The 14,826-nt window shown below is 50.0% G+C and overlaps 1 protein-coding gene across 25 annotated transcripts in view; it reads left to right on the top strand.

Moving 5' to 3' along the window:
- The window catches only part of AOPE (aminopeptidase O (putative)), a 386,190-nt gene that overhangs the window by 246,439 nt on the left and 124,925 nt on the right, over window positions 1-14,826 (top strand). For 20 of the 25 annotated variants that reach the window (XR_011612942.1, XR_011612948.1, XR_011612943.1 and 17 more), the window contains one exon: window positions 7,204-7,264. The exons of 2 other annotated variants lie outside the window; for them this stretch is intronic. Coding sequence is in view for 18 of the 23 variants with exons in the window: in XM_071078740.1 (XP_070934841.1) it covers window positions 7,204-7,264 (61 nt within the window). In the remaining 5 variants the exon portion in view is untranslated. Of the gene's footprint in view, window positions 1-7,203; window positions 7,265-7,937; window positions 9,025-9,532; window positions 10,338-14,826 lie in introns of those variants that run through there. 3 more of the 25 variants (XM_071078745.1, XM_011771327.3, XM_071078746.1) reach the window with 3 other exon arrangements.

Here is a 14,826-nt window from a genome sequence, read left to right on the forward strand (position 1 = left end):
CTGTGGCGGGGCGGTGACGGCGGTGGCTGGAGCTGTGGCGGGGCGGTGACGGCGGTGGCTGGAGCTGTGGCGGGACGGTGATGGTGGTGGTGGGTTTGAGAGTAATGAATGGCCAAGGCATTCTTTAGAGTTGCCACAGATAAGACTTGGTTGACTGGTTGTGAAAGTTGAGTCTGACCTTTTTTTCTTTGTCACCAAGTCACACTCTGAAGTCGCAATGGAAATGCAGGAGGGCAGGTGTTTGGGGAGTCTGGATGGGGCAGAGGGAGTGGAAGGGGTGAGCATTTGAAGGCAGAAAGATGCTGTCAGATAAAACTAAAAGTGGTCAGAAGAAACCCCAGACAAACCCTGAGCAGCCGCCTCTCCTGGTGGAAGAGCCCGTGGAGCGCCGTACGCCGGTGTCCTTGTGCCTTGTGTTCAGTGTCAGTAAGAGCTCCACTTCTTTCCTTGCCCATCAGTTACTGTGTGTGTGTGTGCATGTTCCTGTGTTCGTTTTAATCTAATACTGTTTCTCCCCCACGGAGCTACACAGTACTCATTTTATAAGTGTGACCTCAGCAATTTTTATTATCTACCCAAGCACAAATGACTTGTTTTGATCAAGAAAATAAATCGGCTGGGCACCATGGCTCATGCCTGTAATCCCAGCACTTTGGGAGGCCAAGGCGGGCAGATCACTTAGAGCTCAGGAGTTGGAGACCAGCCTGGTCAACATGGTAAAATCCCATCTCTCCAAGAAATACAAAAAATTAGCCTGCATGGTGGTACGTGTCTGTAGTCTAGCACTCGGGAGGCTGAGGTTGGAGGATGGCTTGAGCCCAGGAGTTTGAGGCTGCAATGAGCTGAGATTGCGCCACTGCACGCCAGCCTGGGAGACAGAGTGAGACCCTGTCTCAAAAAAACAAACAAACAAACAAACAAACAAACAAACAAACAAAGGAAGAAAATAAGTAACTGTGCACAGCTTTGAGATCCACCCACATGTAGAGAGGGAATTTAAACATGTAAACTAACTAAATGTAAACATCGACGCAGATGTAAACTGAATTCCAGAAAAGGGCATTTTTCCATTCCAGACCCTGAGCTCTGCAGTTCCCGCTGCCTGACCTCTATCTGGTTGTACTTCCAAGTTCTTTAAGTCTGTCATTTAGTTCCTGTGAAAATTGCTTCCCTTCAGAGGCACTGACTGTGATCTTTAGGATCTCGGGAGCTGAAGACAGGAGCCAAGAGCGGTGAAGACATTTCTGTTCATCAGCAACACGTTGACAGGCACAAGTAGCCGGTCCGTCCAGTCATCCCATTCTCGTCACCCCACCTTGGAAATCAGCTGAGCGAGTAAATACAGGCATGGGCAACACCGTCTTCACACAAGCCTGTTGGTTTATTTTAACTCCGTAAAGGGATGAACAACTGGTTACTTTTTGGCTTTCCACACAGCTTGTTTTTCTAACCAGTATCATGCCAGGTGGTCAGCATATTTTCTCCCCCGCTGTTAATTAACTGTGACCAAATTTATAGCTCGGAGGGACTGGAGACCATCGACACTCAGAGTCACCCTATAGGCTGTGGGAGCGCACCGGGGAACAGCCAGCCAGAGGGCAGAGCCACCTGCTGTTCCTCATACCCAGGAGGCCCGGGCTCAGGCCCGGGTTTCAGTACTGAGGCGGGAAGTCCACCTCACGAGTGCGGATGTGCAGGACTCGCAGTCCTGGGTCTGTGTGCTTTTAGCTCTCTGTATAAAATCGATTTCCATAGTGATCAGACATGCAGAAGAGTAATTTCCTGTAAGTTCTAGGTCCTGGCTAAGTGGAAATGCTGCTGCTTGTCTGTTGCGGTTATTTAAGCCACATGACCTCAGAGGGAAAAAATTCACCGTTGGCTTCGATTCTGAGTATCTGGATTTGAAAAAGTCAGCTTTGAGTTTAACCACTGCGTAAATCCATGCCCAGACCTAAAAATTCACCTGCCATGCCATTTCAATAATTACGCTCCAAACAGCAGAAACTACACACGCCGTCTTTCTTCGTAAGACCTACATCCTGTTTCCTCCCTGAGCTACGTGCATGCTGTGTTCTTTCTACAACATGTTAGTCCATTTCTTCCCTGAAAATCAAACGTTTTCATATGGTCTCTCATGATTCCTTGGGAGATAAGGCCACTCATCGTACCTTAAAAATTTTTGTTAGCAGCTGGAATTAATGCTTTCATCATTCTCTCATAATTGAACGTCTTATTCCACATTAACAATCCCCAAATAGGGCATGATGCAGTGTGATAGTGACACTGATACTGGAAGTTTAGAAACCTGGATTTTTTCCTTTGCTGGCTTGGGTCAGAGTCCTCCTATGGTCCTGTGCTAAGAAGCCACACGACGATTGACACTCACTTCACAGGGATATCATGAGAAATGAATAATGGTTATAAGATGCTTCGAACCTTTCCAAAGAAAAGTGATCTGAAAACACATGTTCTCTTCATTCACGGAGAGTGCCTTTAGCCTCCGGATGCAGCTCACTGACAGCTCTCCTGCTCTCACACTTCTGACCCTCCCAAGGGTCTCCCGATCTCTTCAGAAATGTAACGGAAGGGTTGACAAACAGGGCAACCATGCAGGAGCCAGGCCGTCTTCAGCAGGAGAGATTAGTGAGGGGGGAGTCAGCATGGTTTGGAGCAGGCGTAGGTCCACCCCTTCTGCCAGCTCGTCCGTTCCATTGTAGAAACCCGTGTGTCATGAAGCCGGAGTTTAGGACAGAAAGAAAAGCTGGGGTTTCATAGCCAGGCACCACAGGTTCAAATCCCAGCTCTTCAAGTACCATCTGTGTGGCCTTGGATACATTTCTCAATTTCTTGGAACCTGTATTTGTTCGTCTCTAAGATGAAGACAATAATATTGGTCTTTTGGCTGGGTTTGGTGGCTCACGCCTGTAATCCCAACACTTTGGGACACTGGAATCATTTGAGGCCAGGAGTTTTAAGACCAGTTTGGGCAATATAGTGAGACCCTGTCTGTGCAAAAAATCTCAAAAATTAGTCGGGCATGGTGGCACATGCCTGTCGTCCTGGCTGCTCGGAAGGCTGAGGTGGGAGGATTGCTCCATCCCTGCAGGAGGGGGTTGCAGTGAGCTGAGACTGAGCTGCTGCACTCCAGCCTGAGTGAGAAAGTGGGACCCTGTCTTTAGTAATAATAATAATAATATTGGTCTTGCACAGTTATTATCAAGTATAGATGATACTCTGTCTATTGTGTCTGGTAAACAGCAGGTATTCAATAAGCAGTAGCTTCTACTTTTATGCCTTTTCTTGGCAGTGGATAGAGGACTTTTTGTTTGTTTCCCTTTTAGTGCCACTGTAGAATACTATGTGTGTGTGTAAGTACTAACGATGTTAAAGCAGAATTTGCCTTAATACTTGCCAATGAACTAACCCTCTGAGTTGGCCGAAGACTGTGGCACAGGCACATTGTATATGCAGCCGCATACTTTCTACGGAAAGTCACATCCTGCGGAGATTCCTGGGGCCACTGTCTGCACAGTGTCTCCCAACCCTGCAGCTGGACTGCTCCAGTGCTGCCCTCCAGATCCGTCCCCTGCACGCCACATCCATGTGGGCCCCTCTTGTTGCCTCCTGCGGAAACGTTCCGCAGGTTCCGGTGTGGTCTGCTGCCTCCAGCCTCTTCTCCGCTTTTTCTTCCTTGACTCAGGTCCCTGCCATGTCCCTCTGCAGCTGTGCCCCAGAGCCTCCTTGACAAAGGCAGGGCCCGGTAGCAGGGCCTCCAGAGTCCCCGCAGGACCCCTGTTTTCTTTCTCAGCTCACTCTGGAGGTCAGCCCCGCTGAGCTGAACAGTCTGCACACTACTGCACTGGCATTCCTGCTCCTGCTGTCTTCGCCCCGCGTGCTTTTCTTCCATTTCTATTGGCTCTGCCCCACCAGGCATTCTTAGGTAGCCTCTCCTGATGCACCTCCTATTGTCCTGTTTTACCTGTCCCACCTGCAGTGGTGGTTCTTCAACACCTAGAGGACCGTCATCTCTACAAGTGCTGGTAGCATTCTGCCTGGTGTCTATTACACATCCCAAATCGACAGTCACTCCCTGGGTTTTCCCATCATCCAGCCTCCACAGAACGTTTGCCCAGCAGCCGTCCAGCGAACGTTCGCCACATGGAGAAGGTTGCCTGTTTTTCAGTCTTCTCCGGTGAAGACTTTGGACCTCACTTAGTAACATTCCAGGGCTCAACTCCCAGCCCCCACTCCATGCCACCCCTAGAGAAGTGCCTGTAAGTGAAAGTTCCCCAAAGGAAATTTATGTCCGTGTCTTCATATTCACTCCCCCATGCTGATGCACAACAGCCGTTCGCTGTCTTTTGTAAAATCACCCAAAAACAGCAATTAAGTCGCTCTTTGGACTTCTCTCCTCGAGCATATTTAACCTCAGCTCCCTTTACCTCTTGTGGATGCTTCCCCTTTTGACCGTCACTATTGTTCTTTCAAGTCCTTTCCAAATTCTGCATCTTCCTCTTAAATATCTTATGGGAAAGGCGAAGACTTGTTTTCGGTTCAGAAGGCAGCCTCTTTTATGGGGGGGTTTGGGGGGGTTTGAGACAGGGTCTCACTTTGTCCCCAGGCTGGAGTGCAGTGGTGGTGATCCCAGGTCACTGCAATCTCTGCCTCCCAGGCTCAAGCCATTCTCCCACCTCAGACTCCCAAGTAGCTGGGACTATGTGCGCGTGCCACCACACCTAACTAATTTTTGTATTTTTAGTAGAGACAGGGTTTTGCCATGTTGCCCAGGCTGGTCTTGAACACCTGGCCTCAAGTGATCCTCCTGCCTCAGCCTCCCAAAGCACTTGGATTACAGGTGTGAGCCTGGCCCTCTGCACTTGGCCCAGAAGTCAGCCTCTTGCTCCAGCTTTCCCGAGGATTGCTTGAAGGATGGGTGAAAGGAGGTTTGGCCTCAGGGTTCTGGGCACAGAAACGTCCCTTTCTGGCTGGAAGGAAGCCAGTGAAGGACACTTTCCTACCTGTGCACAAGTAATCTTGAAGTTGCCTTATTTTCTAGTGAGATGTGTGAGGATGGAGGTAAGATAGATTTTGTAATGTACATTGAAGGTAAGGCTGCCCAGCGGAAGACCGGTCCTTGGTGGCTGTGAGTGCACTGTCCCCACCTTATCTGCTGCTGGACATGCCGCTGGAGAGGACAGTTCACTTGGTGGAGGGGTCAGGCTCCTGCCTGCAGCCCTGAGCAGCCCCGGGCTTTCACCTTCTTCACTGGTGTCTCTCTTACCTGGTGAGTTAGCCCCCACCCTCCTCCTGGCACCTGGCTGCTGCCCATTAAGAATCTCCAGCCTCCCTCCCAAGTAAACAAAGCTTGAGAAAGAACAGAGACCTCATGGAAGGTGCGCTGAGAGCTTCCTCCTCTCTTCAAGTCTCCGCTGCCTCCACCACCCACACACGGACACACGTGCACACATCCACGCATGCTCACGCTCCCACACACTCACAACTTACAGCGGAATTGGCCATTTGCACTGAGGCCGATGCTGTGAAATGACGAAGAAGCAGTGGAAGGTCCAGCGAGGGTGGCACTGGCCTTTCTGTGAGGTCCGCCGGGTAACTCCACTGAGTCTGGGACCCTGGAGGGCCTAGTGAGGCCGTCCCCTCCCCTTCTCCTGCCTGCCAGTCACACAGAGGGCCATCGGCTTTCGTCTGAATGCAAAGCCCTTTTTCTGCGTAAGCCCCCTTTCCCTCCACAAACTTCTTCTGTTTTGAAATAGCAATTGCCTTTTTAAGCAGCCTTTCCTTTTGCCCTTGGCTAGGGAGGACGAGATGCACCAGTGAGTGACCAATAGGGGGAAGAAAAGAAAGAGAAAATCAGTCAGTCCCCTTTTCCTCCAGCCCTCCCCAAGCCAGTCCCCCCTTCCCTCCCTACCTCACTGCTTCCCGTCGGCAGCACCACCCACAGGGTCAGGGGAGGGGTGCCCTAGGCCTTCCAGCTCCTTAACAGTGTGTGTAACACTGGATCTTTTCATAACTTCTGGAATTCCAAAAGGGAGGGAGAAAGCAGGTATAGAGTTACAGACTTTTATATATGATGTAGCGTATAACACATTAAGATTTAAAAGAGGCAGAGCTTAACAACTTGGAAGTATCTTGCTGGAAAAGTGAATATTGTCTTTAAAAGGAATAATTTTAATGAGTCTACAATTAAATGTGCTTTCATTCATTCAAATAAAAAAAAAAAAGAGGATCCTCTTTCATACCAGGAATCAGATCTCAGATGGTTTCTATCCAGCCAGGAGACAGTAACTAAGTCGCGTCGTCGAGCAAATACTCAGTGACAAACCCTGGTGGACGCTGTGAGGCAGAGAACAGCGAGTGTGACAGATGTTACGGCCCTGGGGAGGCCTTGCCTCAGGCTGGGAGGAGGTCAGGAAAGGCCTCTCTGGAAGCAGAGACCTGGGTGTGAGCAGGAGTTATCTGGAAGAGGTTGAGGGGGTGGGTGTGCTTTAAGCTGCATTAGCCAAGGAAGGCAAAAGGACACAGCCTGAGCTCTGGTGATCCTGAATCTACTGAAGACTTAGTGGTTTTAAGGAGTAGTCAAGCCAGCGGGGCCTGAGAGCAGAAGAATTTCAGCTGACTTTAGATAGGACGTACCAAGCAATGATAACACCCAAATAAAGCAGAACGGGGCCCGGTTGAAAGGAGACAGTGGAGGTGGCCCTCATTCCTCGCACCTGAGGCTCTCTGTGGTCTGGTAGTGGTTTGTCTTATTTTTGCTGGTTGTCGTCCATCTTTCCTATAAAGCGCATACTTTGTGTTGACGCACTAAATGCCATAATGTTGCGATTTCGCTTTTGCCTCACTACTCTCTGGGAAGCAGCTGTGCCCGATGTGTGCTGTGAATATGCCTTACCCTCCCGAAATGGGCTGTCCCAACCAAACAGTTCCGTTCAAAGCCCTGAAAGCACCTGTGATGCTGCACCTGGGACCTTCGAGTTCCTCGTGTGTGTTGCCGTTGATGAAGAGAAGCTGTCTCGTGACTGGGCTCCCTTCCACGCTGTAACCCAGGGAGTGCCGCCCTTTCTTTAAAGCCCAGGTACTTCTGGAAGATTGATGCTGTCACGTGCCCAGTTAGAGAGAACAGTCTGTGTCTTAAGTGCTCTGTAACTTTTTAATCCTTTGCTTTTTGTTGTTTTCTTTCTAAAGGCTTGAGTTGTCTGTTGAAAACATCTACCAAGACTGGCTTGAGAGTTCCGGAATACCAAAGGTAACTCAAGATAACCACTGGTAGAATCCATGGAGAATAGTAAAGCTTGCTGCTTAGCACATCAGTCATGACAGTGATGTCTTAATATATGTGTAGGAAAGTCATTATCTTACTGAGTGCAAGTATCTGTAAGTCAGAACGCTTGTCTCCCCTCTGCGTTTCCGCCCCTCGTTGTGCGGTGTGCCTCTGGCCACTTTCAAGTGACCGTGGTATAGGTGGGAGTGATGGTAGCCCCTGAACCCCCTGCTAAATGAGGCCCTGCAAAACGTGGGGTAGATTTTGGGTGGAGCCACCAGCCACCAGTTCTGAGCCCCAGGGGGTGGGGTCGGGGGAGGAGGGGGCGGGGGAGCAGCCGGCCTCCAGCTCTGCTCTTCGGATGCGGCTGACACAGGAGTTGGTTTGCGACCGCCGCCGTCTGTCCTGCCCCGTGGTCCCTGTCCCTTGTTTCCCTGACACGTCTGCGGCTCCCTCGTCTCCTGGTTCTGCGTCGGGCTCCTGTCTCAGGCCAGCCTTCTCACCCGGCTCACCCATTTCCATTGGTCTCTGTCTTAGGGACCTGACCCATTTCCATTGGTCTCTCTGTCTTAGGGACCTGACCCATTTCCACTGGTCTCTGTCTCAGGGACCCGGGCTCCTCCCAGCTGGATATTCCTGTTCTCTCCCTCCCTTTCAGTCTGTGGGCAGCTCTAAGGGAGAAGCCTCTTCCTGGCCATCCCTAGCTCTGTGGAAATCACCTGGCCTGGAGCTCCTCTCCCCATCCACTCTCCTCTGGCCCTGCACCTCCCAGAGACCACTGGACAGCCCCGGCCCCTTCGCCAAGGTGAATGCTGGCCATGGCAAGCCTAGGCCCTGGGAAATCTGAGGGTGGGATCCCAGATGCGCCGTCAGAGGACTCTCAGGCCGGGAGCTCGCTCAGTCTGGGCCTAACCCAGGGCTGTGGGCCTTGGCGTCTAGGGGCGGACCCGCGTAGTGAGGCAGGCCCTGTAGCCTGCTGGTTTCTGGTTTCATGGCTGGTTCCATGAGCTTCCCCTTGGGAGGGTCTCAATGTCAGTAAGTGTCTGTGAACCATGAAATGAAGGGACAGGAGGGCTGTTCTCCGTTACCTTTTCACCACCTCCTCACGTCTCTGTCCATTTTCACCACATGGGAAATGTCAGCCATCAGCCCACCGTAAAGCTCGTTCCTAAAAGAGGACGGTTTGCCTTCAGTTCAGGAATGTGTGTCGCCTGTTACAAATTATTTCTTTGGTCCAGTCCTTCTGGGAGGAAAAAATAAAAAAATCCTGAGTCTTACAAACAAAACAAACTAGGGGCGGGACACGGCAGTGCCTGGTCGTGGGCACTGAGACGCCCACGGGGGCAGTGCCTTCCCTCACATGGATGACAGTGAGGCCCGTGGGCTCTGAGACGGTGAGTTCCAAACCCGACTGCTCACCGAGGACAGACGTTCAGGAAAAGCAAGTTCAGGCTTGTGTAGGTGTGAATAACCGAGCCCTTCCCTTCATGTGTCAGATGGGAGTGCAGGTGCTGGGGGACGTTTGCTGCAGGCTTCTTTCTTGTGCTCCTAAGCCAGGCTGTTCCAAGGCTCCCAGACAGTCTTAGTGTGGCCTGGAAGCTGGGAGCTCCAGTAACTGGCTCCCAAATTTCCTGGCCTGGAACAAGAAGACTGCTGTTCGCAGCCGTCAGCCCCTGGGGAGGGGAAAGAAAGAGGCCTTAATCCTATGCCCAGAAGCAGGCGCACCCCGCTTAGGCCGAGGTGCTGGGGTCACCCCGCTTAGGCCGAGGTGCTGGGGTCACCCCGCTTAGGCCGAGGTGCTGGGGCCGGCTGCGCACCCCGCTTAGGCCGTCGTGCTGGGGTCACCCCGCTTAGGCCGAGGTGCTGGGGTCACCCCGCTTAGGCCGAGGTGCTGGGGCCGGCTGCGCACCCCGCTTAGGCCGTCGTGCTGGGGTCACCCCGCTTAGGCTGTCGTGCTGGGGTCACCCCGCTTAGGCCGAGGTGCTGGGGTCACCCCGCTTAGGCCGAGGTGCTGGGGCCGGCTGCGCACCCCGCTTAGGCCGTCGTGCTGGGGTCACCCCGCTTAGGCCGTCGTGCTGGGGTCACCCCGCTTAGGCCGAGGTGCTGGGCTGGCTCTGTCACTGCCGGGGGCGGTCATCTCCCCTGCAGAGGAGGCGGCTTTGCTGCCAGCAGGAGGCTTTTGGTTTTCATTAAAAGAGGGAGGGGTCTGTGGAAGGGAGAGATCTGCCTCTGAGCTATACATTTTTTCCAAAGGTCTGGTTGCATTAGTGACAGCTTATAGTGTAGACAAGAATCTCTGCTATAACCTGAAGAGACCTGCTGTCAAAACAGCCAGGTGCAGTGAGGCCGACCGGCTGTAAACTGTGTTTAAGACCCAACTGGTGTTTCCGTGGGTGCTTCACTGTTCAGTAAAAACAACAGCGTCAGACAAAAGGACTCTGATGCAGCGCGTGCCTCGCCACTGGCGGGGATCGGAGGGATGCAGCGCGTGCCTCGCCACTGGCCGGGGATCGGAGGGATGCAGCGTGTGCCTCGCCACTGGCCGGGGATCGGAGGGATGCAGCGCGTGCCTCGCCACTGGCCGGGGATCGGAGGGATGCAGCGTGTGCCTCGCCACTGGCGGGGATCGGAGGGATGCAGCGTGTGCCTCGCCACTGGCCGGGGATCGGAGGGATGTAGCGCGTGCCTCGCCACTGGCGGGGGATCGGATGGCGTCTTTTCGTCTCTTCGACCTGTTTTGGCCATGATTTCTGCGGCTGCTGCTGATTTACCTACTCTCAACCCCTTTCCCGCTCCTCGAGAGTTCCTTGTCGTTCCCACTTCAGTGAAAAGCTCTACAAGGGCCTGAGAGCCTCCGGCTGCAGGAGGCTCGTGGGGAACGGGACACCTTGTTCTTTGCCCCCATCATTATAATATAAAGTTACTAGGATGCTTGCCCTGGAGTGACAACCAGGGCCCTGAAATTGCTCTGATGCTCTTTGTTCTCACAAAATTTTCTGTCCACCAGCGATCGAAGTCGTTCGTGACACAAGAGTCATGTTCTGCTGGTGGGGTTTCCATCCACAGGTCACAGAGGCCTTTTGTGTTCGCTCAGGAAGGCTCGCCCTGCGGTTGGCCTCGATTTTCCTCTTTGGCTACACTGAATGGAAATCATTTTTAAAAAGTGGAAATAGCTTCAGTAAAAGTGAGCATGAGCCCTGAAGAAGCAAAAGAAATTGGATCCTAACCTCTTTAAAGAATATCCCAACTCTATAACCTTTGGCCTTGCAAAGAGATTTAAAATTGATTGTACCATCAGTACTACAGATTATTTCTTTTTATGACTTTCTTTTCTGGTTTTGGAAGAATTACACATTTACTTTGGGATGTAAAAAAGTCTAAATAAGAAAATAAAAATGACCCAGAGACAATTTTTTATGTACATCCTTTCACTCATTGTTCTGGGTATATAAATACATATTGTACCCTTTCCTTTCTCTCCCTCTTTAAAAGTAAAAATAACATGCCCTCTGTAGCAAATTCAAACAATAGCAAAATAGAACACGTGAAACTCCTCGCTGCCCTCAGTGGCACCTCCAGAGATCACCCGCCCCGATAGCAGCCCGCTGTGGCCGCCCACACAGTTTGTGAGCTGAACGGCATGTAGGTGCACGTTCTTTTGAAATAAAAGTGGAGTCTTCCAAACTTAAGTTATTCATTTAAGGATATACACTGAGTAGTTTCCCACATCCCTTAATATAATTCAAGAGCAATATATATATATATTTTTTTGAGACAGAGTCTCACTGTGTCACCCAAGCTGGAGTGCAGTGGTGTGATCATGGCTCACCGCAGCCTCGACCTCCCGGGCAATACTTTTAAAGAGCAGCACTGCTTCCTGACGAATAATACCATGATCAAACTTACTCGGGGCCTACCCCACACTATTAGAATCGTATACTCTACAGTTATTCTCAGAAAGTTGCACCTTCCGCTAATTTGACAGCTCTATAAATAGATTTTGGATTTTTTTCATGTCTGTCCAAACAAAAGGTTTCCCTCGGCCCCATAGCCATCTATTCCAGTCTTCTTTTAAAACGTTTATATGCAGATACACTAGAAATAACTTTCTGCATCCAGCCTTTCTTCTACACTCCTTATTTTAGTTACTATAGAACTGTGTTTTTTGTTTGGTTTGATTTTGGTTTTTTTTGAGACAGAGTCTCGCTTTGTCACCCAGGCTGGAGTGCAGTGGCGCAATTTTGGCTCACTGCAACCTCCGCCTCCCGATTCAAGTGATTCTTCTGCCTCAACCTCCCTAGCAGCCAGGACTACAGGCGGGCATGCATGCCTGCTAATTTTTGTATTTTTAGTAGAGACGGGGTTTCACCATATTGGCCAGGCTCGTCTCGAATTCCTGACCTCATGATCCGCCTGCCTCGGCCTCCCGAAGTGCTGGGATTACAGGTGCGAGCCAGCCAGTTTCTGCAGAACTCTGACTCCTCCCTCTCTTTGATTTCCTCCCTACATTGCCAAGTCCTGAGGCCCTTCTGTACACACTTATCAAATGTCTAATTTTCTTTCCTTTCCTAGCACCTCTGCCATTTATAAATTTTATTTCGCTTGGACTGGTGCAATAGCTAACTGGTCTTTTAGCTCTCTCCTTTTTAATTCATTGGTCATATCAATGTCAAGTAAATCTTCCCACAACACATCTCAGACCCATTCTTCTTACCAGAGACTTTTCTCCCATGGACAATGCATTTAAAACAAACTCCTTGGCCTGCTATTTGAGGCTGCAGCAGACCGGTCAAAGCCACCCTTTCGCCGTTATTTCCCACTGTTCTGGAGACTGGCCCACTCGCGACTGTCAGTGCGCAGGTATTTGCTTTTCCACCAGCCTGCCTTTGTGCATGCCCTCCGCTCCTTGGCACGCTTTCTTCTCCCTCTCCTTCGCGTGCATCACAACCTGTCTTACGTGTTTCTCTCGTATCCGTCCCATGCCGTCCCTCCCCACCCCCGGAAACAAGGGTTCTGTCTGTAAGCCTCATCCCGTAGTGCCCGTTGTGGGCCTTGCATAGATTAATAGTAGATGCTCAGGGCCTCACCGTCCAATGCACTAGCTACATGTGGTCGGCAAACACTTGAAATATATCGAAAGCACCGGAGGAGCTGTTTTTTTTTTTCTTTGAGATGGAGTCTCACTCTGTTGCCCAGGCTGGAGTGTAGTGGCGCGATCTTGGCTCACTGCAAGCTCCGAGTCCCGGGTTCACGCCGTTCTCCTGCCTTAGCCTCCCGAGTAACTGGGACTACAGGTGCCCACCACCACGCCCGGCTAATTTTTTGTATTTTTTTGAATAGAGACGGGGTTTCACTGTGTTAGTCAGGATGGTCTCAATCTCCTGACCTTGTGATCCGTCTGCCTCAGCCTCCCAAAGTGCTGAGATTACAGGCCTGAGCCACCGTGCCCAGCCAGAGCTGATTTTTTAATTTAATCATAATTAAATTTAAATTTAAAATCTCATAATTTAGTTATTGTTTGAAATACCTTGGGTATGTGAATGAGTCTACTTTTTCAACTCGTAATGTTATGAAATAGAGACCAAACATTTCTGATGAATATTTAGCACCCAAATTGAGACGGACTGTGAGAACATATCAGATTTAGGAGACTTAGTACAAAAATGGATGTAAATATTTCATTAATGTTTTTAAAAATATTGGTTACATGTTGAAATGATAATATTTTGTTATCCTTTCAACATGTTAAATAAATAAAATATGTTAAAATCAATCCTACCTGTTACTTCTTTTTAAATGTAACAACTGACAAATTTAAAATGACACACGTGGCTTGCATTCCTGTTGAATAGACTGTTCTAAAGCTATTAGTTGAATTAAAATCTGAGTGCATAATGCCTTAAAGTCACCCACAGAATAGATATGAGTGAAATCATCTGTATTCTTGTCAAATGTGTGGGAAAGATAGAGCCGGTTGGTCCATAGACGCCCTTCGGTTTGCGGCGACAGCGCGGATGATGAGAATCCGCAGGCACGGGCGGGAGTGCTGGGCTCACAGCGGACATTCAGAGGGCACGGGCGGGAGTGCTGGGCTCACAGCGGACATTCAGAGGGCATGAACTAGCAGCCTTGCATCAGCTCTGGGTTTCAGCTCCCGGTAGGCCGGTTTCCTGGGGTGCGAACAAGCAGCACCCTGCCTCAGGTGAACCGCCGGTGTCTTCCGTACCTCAGTCTCCTCTTTGGAGGAAGTGCTCAGCAGCCAGTTCCTGGCAAAATCATCGCAGCAGCGGCAGCGAGGAGGAGAGAGAAGATGGGAAATGAGCCGACAGTAATGTGTCCCAGAAATAGGCAGAAAGCAGCTTGGGTTCCCAGACTTGTTCCTGAATCCCAGAATTTAGAACAACAGGTTATTTTGTCATCTTGGGAAAATGCCACTTCTTTCCGAGCAAACACCTGCAAGTTGCCAGAGGCCGCACGAGCAGATGATAGAAAACTGAAGTCTTGTAGGGAAAGTGCTGCAATCACAGAATTGAGAATACTCGATGAGACAGTTTGCAAGGGGCTTTGTGTCACTGTAGTCACGATGTGCTTTTAGCACAGAGAAACCCAGCTGGTTTCATAGGGGAGTAACTCGTAGGCTTCTTACAGCACACATTATGCAGTATTATTAACATAATTTTAAGGCCCATTAGGATACTCAATCTCAGTGGTGTCTGTAAGAATTCTACATTTAATGGTCAGTCAAGAAAACTGAAACTGATTATTTTGCAAATTCCAGAGACAATATATTTTTCAAATCATATGTACCACAGTATCGTTGCTTCTTCTATATCTATAATAGCAGTTGCCATAATGTGGTATATTATTTGGGCTCCTAGTAATTTTGCTGTCATTTTTGTCCAGTAGTTAAACGTATATTTTCTAAGTGACTGAACATCTTGTCAAGGATCCTTGAAGACATGTGGAACAGGTTCTCCGGCCTCACTTGAGGCAGCACCCAAAATGCCTCTGAGTCATGCAGTCACTTCTGTTCCTCCGAGCACCTGGCCCTGCCACAGGCTCTTCAGATTGCTCTGCTGCTCGGCAGAGTCACAAGAGAGAGGGGGAGGGTTTATTAAAATCCTTTATTTTTGGCATCTAAGGCTTTGTGCTCATATGAGTTTGCTGGGGTTGCCATAACTAAGTGCCACAGACTGGATGGCTTAAACAACAGAGATTTTTTTCCTCACGGTTCTGGAGGCTGGAGGTCCAAGACCAAGGTGCCAACAGGGTTGGTTTCTGGTGACGCCTCCCTCCTCGGCTTGCAGACGGCCACCTTCTCATCGTGTCCTCATGTAGTCTCTCCTCTGTATGCGTGCACACATCTGTCCTCACCTGCTCTGTTTATAAGTACACCAGTTATATTGGGTTAGGGCCCAGCAATATGACCGAATTTTACCTTAATTTCCTCTCAAAAGGCCCTGAGTCCAATACAGTTGCATTGTGAGTTGTACTGGGGGTTAGGAATTGAATATATGAATTTGGTGGGACACAATTTAGCCATTCCT

The sequence above is a fragment of the Macaca nemestrina genome, chromosome 14 (assembly GCF_043159975.1).
Source record: "Macaca nemestrina isolate mMacNem1 chromosome 14, mMacNem.hap1, whole genome shotgun sequence".
Taxonomy (NCBI): domain Eukaryota; kingdom Metazoa; phylum Chordata; class Mammalia; order Primates; family Cercopithecidae; genus Macaca; species Macaca nemestrina.